Consider the following 12,349-nt stretch of genomic DNA (forward strand, 5'->3'; position numbering starts at 1 on the left):
TGTCTCTCTCTCTCAAAAATAAACAAACATTAAAAAAATAAAATATGTTGCATAATATTCCATGGTTTTTTTCCATGCTTTTGATAAATCACAAATTATAATTTTCTAAGCAATTTTAGTACTTTTAGATATTAAGTTGATTTTAAGATTTCATTATTGTAAGTAATAAATATTGCTACGTGTGTCACCTCCCCCCCCTCCCCCCCCCCCCGCCATGTTTCTTTAGAGTGAGAGTTTCTTATGAGTGAGATGAGTGGATTAAAGAGTTTGAATGGGTTTAAAACTCTTGATTTGTGTAAAGGCAAACACTTTTAGAACCGCTGGCAGGGACTGTGGGGAGCTGACCATAGAACAGAACTCTGACCTCGACATCAAGCCTCATCACACTCCTTTGGATTTAGCAACCAATGGGTGCTAATATTAATGAGTGCTTGACAAGGTCCCATGGCTACCTGGGACTTGGGCTAGCCTCTTCCCTTCCTCCAGGTTTTCTGTTCCTAGGATAGTGCCACCATTACTTAGGAACCCCTGAATTGATGGTATGCTGAAGGGATTGTCTAAACTTGGCTGAGCCTCCAGATTCCAAAAGACTTGCAGTGTGCTGCAGGGCCTGCCTTGGGTTCCTTTGAGCTTAGATGGGGTTCTCAAGACCTTCCATGACCTGGTCCCTGCCTGCCAATCTGTCTTTCTTTGCCACTGCCTCCCAACATATCACCTTGGCGATGCCCAGGCTAGACTTTATTCTGGCCCTGGATGATGCCTGGGTTACATCCACACTCCTGGCTTTCATTCAAGGTGCTTCCTCACCCTCTGCCTTTCCAAACCCTGCCTCTCCTTTAAGATTCTGCACTAGTTATAGTTCCTCCAGGTTGCTGGCTCCCACTTCCCAGCTTGCTGTTCCTCTGCCATGAACTTTTACAGTACCTTTAGTCTCCATTCCAAGACTTAGCACATAATTGTAAGCTTTCTGGTAAAGTTTGACATTTTTACCTCTTGAAGATAATTATACTCTCCAAGAGGGCCGTGTCTTACTCTCCCTAGTCCCCTCAGAGCCTAGCTGTGGTGCTAAGCCCTTGCCAGTGCTCCATAAATCTAATGTGACCCATGAAATCAAAATATATATGCTATGTGATGCGGTGTCAAAGCTTCTGATCCATTCTTATGTATTTTCAACATAAATGCCCACATGCAAAAATTGCTGAGGATATTTTAAAAATACTCATAGCTGGACATACTCAGATTTTCTCTACCTGACTGCATTTTGGGAGGTTTTGAGAACAAGTTAATGCTGGAAAACCAATACCTGGTCACATTTTATTTCTAAGTCCTTGATATGCACAGGGTGGGAAGGATGATTGGTGGAGGGAACCAGGGTGGATGAAGGGTAGGTAGTAAGAAGCACTGGGACATCCATCTTGTCTTTAAGAAGCCAAGTGTCTGTGGCTCCTGGAAATAGTACTTGAATTGTAGTGCAGTGATGTGTTCTGCTATTCTATTTTTTTGAAAATTGGCCCTGATGTTATCCTGCTGTCTTCACGGCTCACTTCCTTGACTGGGTCAATATTGTGATCATCAAGAGTCTTCAGATGAAGCCTCCCCAATTTTCCCTGGAACCTGGAGCTTCCTTGTTCTTTAGGACCTGTCCTGGTGCAGTGGGGCCCTGTGGCTAGGAGTCGGGAGCTTTGGGGCTGGGCTGGCTTTGTGACCACTAGCTGTATGGCTCTGCATGAGCTCGGGCCCTGGCACCCTTCTTTGTAAAGCCACACACTCAAACTAGATCATTTCTAGGCTCTTCAGTCACTGAGACTAAAAACAAAATAATTGGAGCTCTCTTAAAAAGGGTAAGCTTTGGTGCCACTTCTAACTAAAAATGAGAAATAGACTCTTTGACACATTTAATGACATGTGTTAGTATGCGTGTGGAACTTTACACTTAACTTGTATTTCTTTCTTTCCTTCTCTCCCTCTTTTTTTTTTTTTTTCTAGCCAAACATCATGTCAATGGCAATAGAACAGTTGAACCTTTCCCAGAGGGAACACAGATGGCTGTATTTGGTAAGATATCAACTCTGAAAGAAAACCCAAATTGTGTGCAATGACTAGTGCCAAATTTCTGAGTTTTAGCAAGTGTCCTCAGGGCTTCAAAATCTGGGCTCTTGTAGATATTTACAAGTCATTGGAGCCAAAAAAAAAAAACAAAAAAAAACTATTGAGTTCCTAGTATTTCTGGGATCAGAAAAGATTATTCTATAGAATTTAATATGCTTTCTTTTCTCACTTTGCAAACCAAATATCAAACTGTGTCTTTGCTATTTCTTATGTCCACACTGTGAATTAACCTGATAATTTACAGTTTGAGTTTTTCTTTCCTTGAAGGCTCCCCCCACCTGCCACATTGATACGTAACTTTGTCAAAGGCTGGGATTCAAGTAGTTTTGAGTTGTTATTCCACAAAAATCAATCTAATTGAATAATCTCTTTCTCCTCCATTATGAATTCAGCATATTCCTTAGAAAAGAAGTTAATTAAAGTGTTTTAAACAGAAAATCTAATCTCTGAGTGTATATTTACCATATACAATTATGTGGTTGAGCAGAACTTCTCTGTTAGCTTCCAAACCTTTTGGTGATGAGGTCCTTTTTAATTCATTGTTCCTTGCCTCCATATTTAATGTCACCTAAACTTCCTTTAAAATGTCCCTACACTTGGCACTTTCTTTGCCTACCTTCCTCCTTTTCTCCCTCCTTCCCTTTTCTTGCTGACGTCCTCTTTCCTCTTGTTTTTGCCTTCCCCCCTCACTCTTCCCTTCAGCAATGCCCTGGGGTCCATCCCTTATCACCCCCTCTGGGGTCACTTCCTCTGTCCCCTGAATTTTCATTTTCTTGTAGCTTCTGGATCCTTCCCCTCAGCCTTTAGACAGGTTTTATGGTCTTTCCCATCCTAAAAACCTGAAGTCCCTGATTTTATGCCTTCTTCTAGTTCCCATTCTACCCTGGTCTTGATGATCCTCTTCTGTAAGGCTTTTGATGTAAAGCTGCTTTAAAGCATGGAGTTCTCCTTGAGCTGCAAATTAGCTTCAGGATCACCCACCTCTAAATTGGCCTATTCAGCATAAAGTATTAACTTATTCACAGAGATGGAACCAGAATTAGTAATCAATGATGATTAACGGTTGGAGAGTTATGAAATAGGGAACTAATTCTGCCTGGGTGTTTGTAAATCTTGCTCCATATGGGCTAGCACCCTTTAAAATGTGCTTATCAGTGGTTAGAAGTTATTATGCTCAGAAATTTAAACAGAGAATTTGATTTTTGTAGAAAAAAGCATAATGGACACTCTAAAAATGTGTGCTAAATATTTGCTTTGTTACTTTTCCTCTGTGTACTTATGTTCACACGATGCCATTTTTCTGGAGTTGTAGGTTTGAAACTATCAGGGGACAGTTACCAGGGGACAGCAAATGTCACATCAGTGTGCAATGGGTTATTTTGATAATTTTTTTTTGTATTTCAGATTTTTCACCCCCCAGACATGTTACACACTCAGTTCCATGTCATATTGGGCAATATAAAATAAGGCTAACCTATCTTAGCAGGGTTTCCTCTGTTTTGCTATTAGAGGAGAGCTTCCTTCCCAAGGGACAGACCCAGTACCAGGCAGGTATGGATGTTGTTTGGCCACAGAATTGGAAATATCAGTGAATAAACTCTGTGATGAGATTATTATTATAATTTGTCACAGTTTTGGTTTGTAGTGGCTTTCCTAAAATCCTAACCCGTGGCATTGCTTGGCTTTGGGCAAGCACCTTTCCCTTTCCAGGCTTTAGCATTTTTCACCAATAGGATGAGAATTGACTGCTCTGAGACACTTGCCTTTGCTTCTCCATCTTACATATTCAAGACCCAAGGCTTATCTGGCGATAGGCAGTCCTCAGGAAACCCACTGTGAGTGGCCAAGGTGTGTGGTTTTAAGAGGTGAATCGTGTATCATTTCTGCAAGTTCAGAAATATATAGATTGTAAACTAGAATATCTTTTGACATCTAAGAATGTTTACATTATTAGAACTTCAGTTTGACTCTTCCAGATGCTTAAATTAAGGCCCTATTTGGGTTAAGTAGGTGCAAGCATTTTATATTAATGTTTTAAAAACTGTTCTCATTTTATATCACTTGTCCACCTGGCCTGCAGTGAAGAGAAGGAGCAGATGGCTTTTGGGGTGGGCTTCTCTCATTCTGGGTTGTTTATAGCTCTACTGAAAAGGTTAAACCAAGTATATAGCACTTGGCTCTTTGACATATGTTGGACATTTAATCCTCCTGGCACCTTGCAATCCTGGTATGAGTATGTAATCCTCTTCTCAGAGAGCTCATGTGACTTACCTGAAGTCACTCAGCCAGTGATATAGTGGAGGGAGAATTAGAGTCCAAGTGTAACTAACCCTGAAGCCCACGCTTTTCTTATGATGTCCCCTGACTCTTAGCACTGGTTGAAGAAGCTGTGGGCAAGTCTGGTAGATTCAGAAATGGCTTTCAGCTGGATCCATGCACAAATGCACGATTTCCAGCCAAGCCAATTTAGCAAATTGATTTGTGAATTTCTGTGCATTCCCAGAGTGTGCTGAAGGACTCTTGACATATAGCTTTTGCTGGGAAAATACTGCTTGGAATGACATCTCCTACTACTTATCACTTTTACCCATTTGATTTTAGTAGCATGTGTTAATATACAGGGGAATGTCTTACATCTACTTGACTGTGAGCTCACCAAACACCAGTGGCACTTTCTAGTTGTCCCAACTTACTCTTCAGCCTTGGAGGTGTTAATATTTTATGACAAAATAGTATCGCCAGTTGCAATTTTATTATCTATTGGTTAATCATTTGAAAAAGCTTTACAGAATGCTATCTACATAGGAACTTTTAAATTAAATCCACTCTGAAAGTGGTCGTTGAACTGCCATTAGGCATTTAGAGTGGATAATGTAAGGAAGTATAAAGGACAGGGTACGCTCCATTGTAAAAAATACACAAGTGCGTCATTGTGTCACGTGACCAAAGAATATATAGGTGTCCCTTAGTTTCTGGCATGTAATCGTCACAGATTATTTTTAAGCTAAGATGTTTATTTTTTCAGATTTTCTTTCGTAGCCCATTTGTTAGTCCTCGTCTTGTTTTTGTGTGGCCACAGTTCTTAAGCTTCTTTGTTGCTCTTTCTCTCCTCTGTACTTTAGGACAATGATAATGAAGGTAATAGGCTCTGCTCTCCCAGTGGGCTTCTCCTCGTCTGTGTATGATGCTGTCTTTCAAGTCAGTGGGAGCCCTTTTTCCACAAGCTGGAGAAGCAGAACCGAACATTTTGCAATTACTTCATGCCTTTGTTCCCGGTGGCTGACAGTGCCCTATGGCTATCATCCCTTTAATCCTACAACAGCCCTGTGAAGTGGGCATTATTGTGCTCTGTTAGAGACAGAGAAACTGAGGCACCCAAAGATGAAAGAAATCTGGTCAAGTGGAGGGAATGCTTTCTCGGGCATGAGGACACATCCACATTACATTTGCCAGCATGCTGTGCCTGACTTAGAAAGGTTCTCTCCAGCTCTCAATAACTTAATGAAAGTGACATCCCATTGGCAGTGAGCCACTCCATCCATGCAGAGAGCACAGAGGCTCCAGCCATTCTGTGGTGGTTTTTTTTTTTTTTTAAAGCACAGAACAAAAATAAATAAATAAATAAATAAAGCACAGAACAACTATTCATTTTATTAAATATACTCTGTAGTCAAGAAGATTTATCATTTTCAAATAAAATAAAAACTTATTAATTGAGGAAAATGTAGAGAAGCTGGGGGTTGGGAAGATGTGTGAATTTGCGAAGGTTTTTAGTACAACTTAAAAAAATGAAATACAACTTTTAAAAACTTTAAAATACAGTACCGTGCCATAAAATTTGTCATCCAAAGTAGTATACTTTTGAGAGTGAAAGGGTGCTATTAAAAATTACATTAGATAATGAGGTGCAAACCTGAAGGGTTTCAGCCAATTGGGATATAATGTCACCCTATAACAAGAGTGTATATTGTAAAATATTGTGCCAAGAGTAATAAATACACATTGAGTCAAGTTGAAATTGAACTTAGATATATAAAATGAAGTAAACAAGTGAAAAAAAATGCAGACTATACTATATTATATATGATGTAGTATCAGCACCAGTAGTTTCACTAACTTCCAAGATTTTCCTCAGTAAATATTGTTATATCTTTCTGAATGACTTGAAATTAAAAGTTAATTCATATTTATAAAACCAGGTTCATAGCTCTTTCATAAGAGATGGAGAATTGATCATCACAGGTCATGCCTTTGCAATTTTAATATTGTACTTATAGTATCCAATAACGTAGGGTGGTGAGTTCTCCACCACTAGAGGTATTTAAATGATAGAGTGGTCATTCCTAACAAATTGGAAAATGGGACTAAATAGCATATAAGAGTCTTTCTTCTCAATTAATGAGCATTTACTTTATTTCAGAATGTTAAACCCTTTTGAAAAAATTCCTTCTAGCAAGAAATTCTTTGATCCTATCATTTAGAAACCCACACCAAGCCTGTCTGCAGAAAGGTAAGGTTCTGTAGCAAGGAATCTTAATGTATAGGAATTGATATCAGTGACAACACTAGGAGTATCTCCATGAATTCTTAGGGTGGGTTTTTAGGCTCTCAGTATCTTGACAGCAATGGCTCTGTGATCTCAAACATGTTTTCTTTGTCAGGTTCTCTTAGGGCTTCTCAAATGAGAGGGAGCAAAAGACAATCCAAGACATCATGAAAATGTGCTGATGACCTTGTTTATCTCTGTTTATAGCCAAGGTGCCAAGAATTTACCAGACTGTTTCTCAAATAGGTGTGTGGAAGGGCTGATTCCAGAGCAAGGGCTAGTGACTGTTTTAGGGCCACAGATGCACCCCAGTCCAAGTGACTCACCTTGAGCACTCCAAAGGAGAATGAGATCCATGTCTGTAAGATGAACCAATCATAAGACATTTTTTCCCCCTGACTTCAATTGGAGGTGAGTTTTGAAACAGCCACAGTTATTTTGTCTGCTAGCCAAGAAAACAGCATTGAAAGCAGCAGGCAATATGTCAGACTTCAAAGGAAAATATATTGGTGGCTCATTGGCTTGAATCCAACATTATGTTGGTAAATAATCAAATCCCGGTGTGGCATATTTCTCCCTGAACCTTGACTGAAAACCATTGAAGACCATTCTGTGAGCTGTAGAGTGGCAGTCACTCATTCTAGGAAAAAGGCCAGAAAGAATGACTTTGAAATGTGTTTATAATTAACTAAACAATCTAAATTCACAAGACTGTTAGAACAGCAGGCTGCTAACTGGTGCAAACTTCTTAAGTGATGAGGCACTTGGGGAAACAAAAATAGGCCTTCCTCCCATGATAATCTGAAGCACCTTCAAGGGACAATAATTGGTCATTTAGGGACATGTTTTAAGATATATTTTATTTTATTTATCTTTTGTGTGTGTGTGTGATGTTCTCAATTTTTATTTCCTTTTTGAGCGTGGAGAGGTCAGATAATACAGGGAGAGGGGAAGAGACCTCCCTGAAAATCCCATTTGGATTGTATGACATTGCTTGTTATGGCACAGCACACCTGGTCCCAGTCCGGAAGAGCACAGGTGTGGAGTTGGAGAGGGTATCCTGGGGGCGGGGAGGGTGTGAGAGGGGGATATATTTAGAATAGGGAAGCTGGAGTGTGGGTGGGGATTTTTGTGCTTAGAGAATGGAACTGAACCCATTGTAGAAAGGAGTAAATCCAAATCCAGTAATGTTTGATAATCATGTATCCACCAACCTCAACCATTTGGAATGCATGTGAGAACCAGAAAATAAGCTCTACCCCCCACCTCCCACCACACACATGAAAGTTGTGGAGGAGTCTATAAATAATTCTGAACTCACAGAGGCCTTTGCAGTCAGATAAACCTTGGTACATGACTCTAGACAAGTACCTTACCTGCTCTAAGCCCCATTCCTCATCTGTAAAATGAGGTGAAGAATGTCTACCTCACAGGGTTGTTTTCAGAATGTCATGAGCTAATGCCTCAAGGCATTTAGGGTATGGGGGACAGATGGGACAGATCTCAGGCACTGCTGCTCATAGGACAGCCTGTGCAGTGTTCCCCGGGAGGCCACCTGCTCTCCTCAGCCAGAATGCGCTGTGATCCAGGCCCCAGGCGATTGACCCCAACATTAGTCAGTTCCATTTGATCCATAATCTCTCTTGCATAATACCTGATGAGCGCTGTAACTCAGGGATTTTGAAGGATAACAGATTGCATTAGTGGAGAACTCAACTAATACTGGCCCAGTACTGACCAGCCCTTGTTAAAACTTTCTAGTAGGCCACTCTCATTATGGGTCTAAATGAGACTGGATGCTTCCTTATGAATCAACACAGAGCTCTCAGAAAATGCCATGATTTCTCTTTTGGCCTCACCTATTGAGTTGGTCAGTTGTGGCTAATTATTTCACTCTTATTGCTAGTATATAGTGACCATCCAATTGACCAACTTTTTGTAAACTTTTGAAAATGAAGATTTATAGAATTTATTTTACCTATATGGCAGTAATTTCTTAAATTTCTACCGAAAAAATATGCTCAAGAGGATGTGCTAGAGAAACAATTATGTATCTACTGCTTCTCTGTGATTTAGCTTTTTTAGAAGAAAAATGTAGATATGGAGAATGACAAAAACTGAAGTTAATCGTTATTCAGTTTAGCTCAACTAGCATTTTTAAGAAAAATACTGAGCCCCATGTTGCAGATGATATAAGACAGCTAATATATTCTCTCTTGCTCTTACTCTTCCCAATCATTTATCTTTGGCCTTGTTATAAAACAAAATAAAGGAAAATTAAAATAGATACAAGACATGGAAAAATTGCATACATTAGAATTAGCTAAATGTTAGACCAAAGAAAAATATGAGAAATGAAATACAAATAGTACGTGCCACGATACAATATAATTTGTTAAAGTTGGTCACAGATTTGGCTCTATATTTTCTAGCAGCATTGTGAAGACCAATTAGTTGTATGATTGGTTTCTGTTTTTAAAAATTGTGGTAAAACACATAATATAAAATTTGCCGTTTTAACCATCTTTAAATGTAAAGTTCAGTGGCATTAAGTACATTCACATGGCTGTGCAGCCATCACCACCATCCATCTCCTGAACTTTTTCATCTTCCCAACTAAAATTCTGTATACCTTAAATAATTATTCTTGATTCTGTCTCCACCAAGCCCCAGCAACCCTCATTCTACTCTCTGTCTCTGTGAGTTTCACTACTCTAGATATTTCCAATAAGTGGAATCATTCAATATTTATTCTTTTGTGACTGGCTTATTTCACTTGGCATACTGTTTTCAGGGTTCATCCATGTTGTGATGTGTATCGGAATTTATTTATTTTTATTTATTTTTGAGAGAGAGAGAGAGAGAGTGCGGGTGAGCAAGGGGGAGGGGGAGAGAGAGGGAGGGAAAGAGAATCCCAAGCAGGCTCTGCACTGTCAGCATGGAGCCTGAAGTGGGGTTCGAGCTCACCCAGTGAGGGGCTTGAACTCATGAACTGTGAGATCATGACCTGAGCCAAAGTCGGATGCTTAACCATCTAAGCCCCAGGATTCAGGTGCCCCAGAATTTCCTTCCTTTTCTAAGGCTGAGTAGTATTCCACCAAATATATATACCACATTTTGTTTATCCATTCATCTATCAAAGGACACTTGGGTTGCTTCCACCTTTTGGCTATTGTGAATAATACTGGTATGAACATGGAAGTGCCAATATCTCTTGAAGACCCTACTTTCAAGTCTTTTAATGAGTATACCTAGAAGTGGAATTGCTGGATCAAATGGTAATCCTCTGTTGTACTTTTTGAGGAACTGCCAACCCATTTTCTACAATGGTTGAGCCATTTTACAGTCCCACTGGCAAAGCACAAGGATTCCAATTTCTTCACCTCCCTGCCAACACTTGTTATTTTGTTTGTCCATAGCCATCCCGATGTGTGAAGTGGTGATGGGTTTCAACGTTTTACTTACTGATATTGAAAATCTTCATGCTTGGGGGAATCTTAAAATTTCCTGATTCTAGAACCAGAAAGAAATTTCTTTTAAGGGTATGTGTAAGGAGAACACTGTAATGTGAGACAGTCAACAGTACTACTGCTAACCCTTTAGAGTGAGCAGCATGAGGAGATTTGTGAGCTGTTGGTCACACTGCTCTTTTCTTTGGACTGCTGACACACACCAGGGAATATTTAGGCCACACACTGTGACGGGTTGCACAGTATGCTTCTCTGGCTTAACCCATAAATTACTTGTAATGCATCTAAAACAATCAATAGACTGGTTATCTTATAAGGAATTTTCTATCAATATTATTTCTTTAATGGATTTTAAAAAATATTTACCTTTTATTTTTTTATTGTGAAAAATTTCAAACATACTAAAAATAAACTGATATAAGGAAGCCTCCCTTATTCAGCTTCAGGTTATCAGTTAGGGCTGAGTGTTTTTCATGTATATTCTCAGTTGCTCTCCACCATCTCAGGTTATTTCAAAGCAAATCTCACATATCATCTAATTTTTTAAATTTAATTTTGTTTTGTTTTGTTTTATTTTGTTTATTTTATTTTGTTTTATTTTATTTTATTTTATTTTATTTTATTTTATTTTATTTTATTTTATTTTATAGAAAGAGAGAGAGAGAGAGAGAGCATGAGCTGGGGAAGGGCAGATGGAGAGGGAGAAAGATAATCTCAAGCAGGCTTCACGCTCAGTGTGGAGCCCTATGCAGGGCTCAATTCCACAAACAGGAGACATTATGACCTGAGCTGAAATCAAGAGTCAGACCCTCAACTGACTGAACCACCCAGGTGTCCTACATATCATCTCACTTTATCCATGAATATTTGGGTACATATCTCTAAAAAGAGCAGCTGTCTAGAAAACATACCATAATGCCATTATCACACCAAAAAAATACAATTATTTAATATCATCAAGTATGCCATGAGTCCATATTTCCACTATTGTCTCATAAATATTTTTTCAAACCATTTGTTTGAGTCAAGATCCAAATGAGTCCATACATTGTAATTGGTTGATATAAATATTTAGTCTCTTTTAACCTGTAAGTTCATCTCTCTCTTTTTCCTTGTAATTTATTTGTTGAATAAATTAGATAATTATTCTGCACTATCTCCTTCAGTCTAGATTGAATGGCCATATTTGTCAGTCCTCTGTACTTCCTAAAAATTGGGAGTTAGAGTCCTGATCAGAATCCATATGTGGGGTGTGTAAGCCATTCAGGAGGCATTTAATAACTGAATCATTAAATTAGCAGCCCTTAATAATCATTGCCTAGGTCCATTATTTTATCCAAGGCTATAGGATGGTGCTATTTTAATTCTAACATTTCCTTTTACTTATGAACTAGCCCTTTTATTAACTATTTGGTTATCTTGACATCCAGTTTGATTAAGAAAGAAGTGTCATTCCCCCCCCCCCCCCTCCTTATCTATCACTTTGCTCCATGGATCTGAACATGGGTTAAAAGTATATTCATGAGTTAGAAGCATATATAAATACAGTTGCTTAAGTCAAAAGTGATTTAACAAATGATGGAAACCTCTTTAATTTGACTGAATGACCATTTTCACTTGGGCATTTAACCAAATTATTGAAATTTGTGACCATTTGGCTAAACTTGAAAATGCAATCACAATAGACAGATTGCCTCAACAGATTTGGGCAAAACAAAGTAGCAGACACATACATAGTCAGGTGGCAGAAGGTATGTCTCCGGCAAGGCTGGATCTGGGGAGCAGCCATCTTCTTTGCTGTTCTCACCCAGGTCTTGTGACCAGGGGACATGTTGCCTTGTGGATTCTAGTCCTGAACCTCAGCAACCCAGGATGAAAAAGCCAACTCCAGAGAGGGGGCCATCTTGTTTCTAGATGTGGAATGCTGTGAAAATATTGGAATGATGAGAATGGATAAGCAGCCAGGAAATGACAAAGCCTCCTCAGGAATGCTGCCCACTGTGAAGACTAACAGCTGAGCTATCTCACCTGGAGCGCTTTTTCATGCTTTGGCTTAATATTGTGAATGCGTTTGAGGGTAGCAGAAGACATATTTTTCAGAGTGCTTTTCCCTTGTCTCTGCCTTCCAGTTTTCACAGATAGAACAGGTAGGACTATCTGCAGTTTTCACTACCAAGTATTTTGGGAACTGTCTACTGACTCACTTATTTTTTTAATCTCATTT

The 12,349-nt window shown here is 39.1% G+C and overlaps 1 protein-coding gene across 5 annotated transcripts in view; it reads left to right on the plus strand.

Annotated features, from left to right (window-relative positions):
* Positions 1 to 12,349, plus strand: part of MSRA (methionine sulfoxide reductase A) — a 462,739-nt gene that overhangs the window by 177,650 nt on the left and 272,740 nt on the right. For 4 of the 5 annotated variants that reach the window (XM_058720804.1, XM_058720808.1, XM_058720806.1 and 1 more), the window contains exon 2: positions 1,987 to 2,055. The exons of the other annotated variant lie outside the window; for it this stretch is intronic. In XM_058720804.1, coding sequence (XP_058576787.1) covers positions 1,987 to 2,055 — 69 coding nt within the window. The remainder of the gene's footprint in view (positions 1 to 1,986; positions 2,056 to 12,349) is intronic. 5 annotated transcript variants of the gene reach the window in all.

Source organism: Neofelis nebulosa, chromosome 3 (genome assembly GCF_028018385.1).
Source record: "Neofelis nebulosa isolate mNeoNeb1 chromosome 3, mNeoNeb1.pri, whole genome shotgun sequence".
NCBI classification, from domain to species: Eukaryota; Metazoa; Chordata; class Mammalia; order Carnivora; family Felidae; genus Neofelis; species Neofelis nebulosa.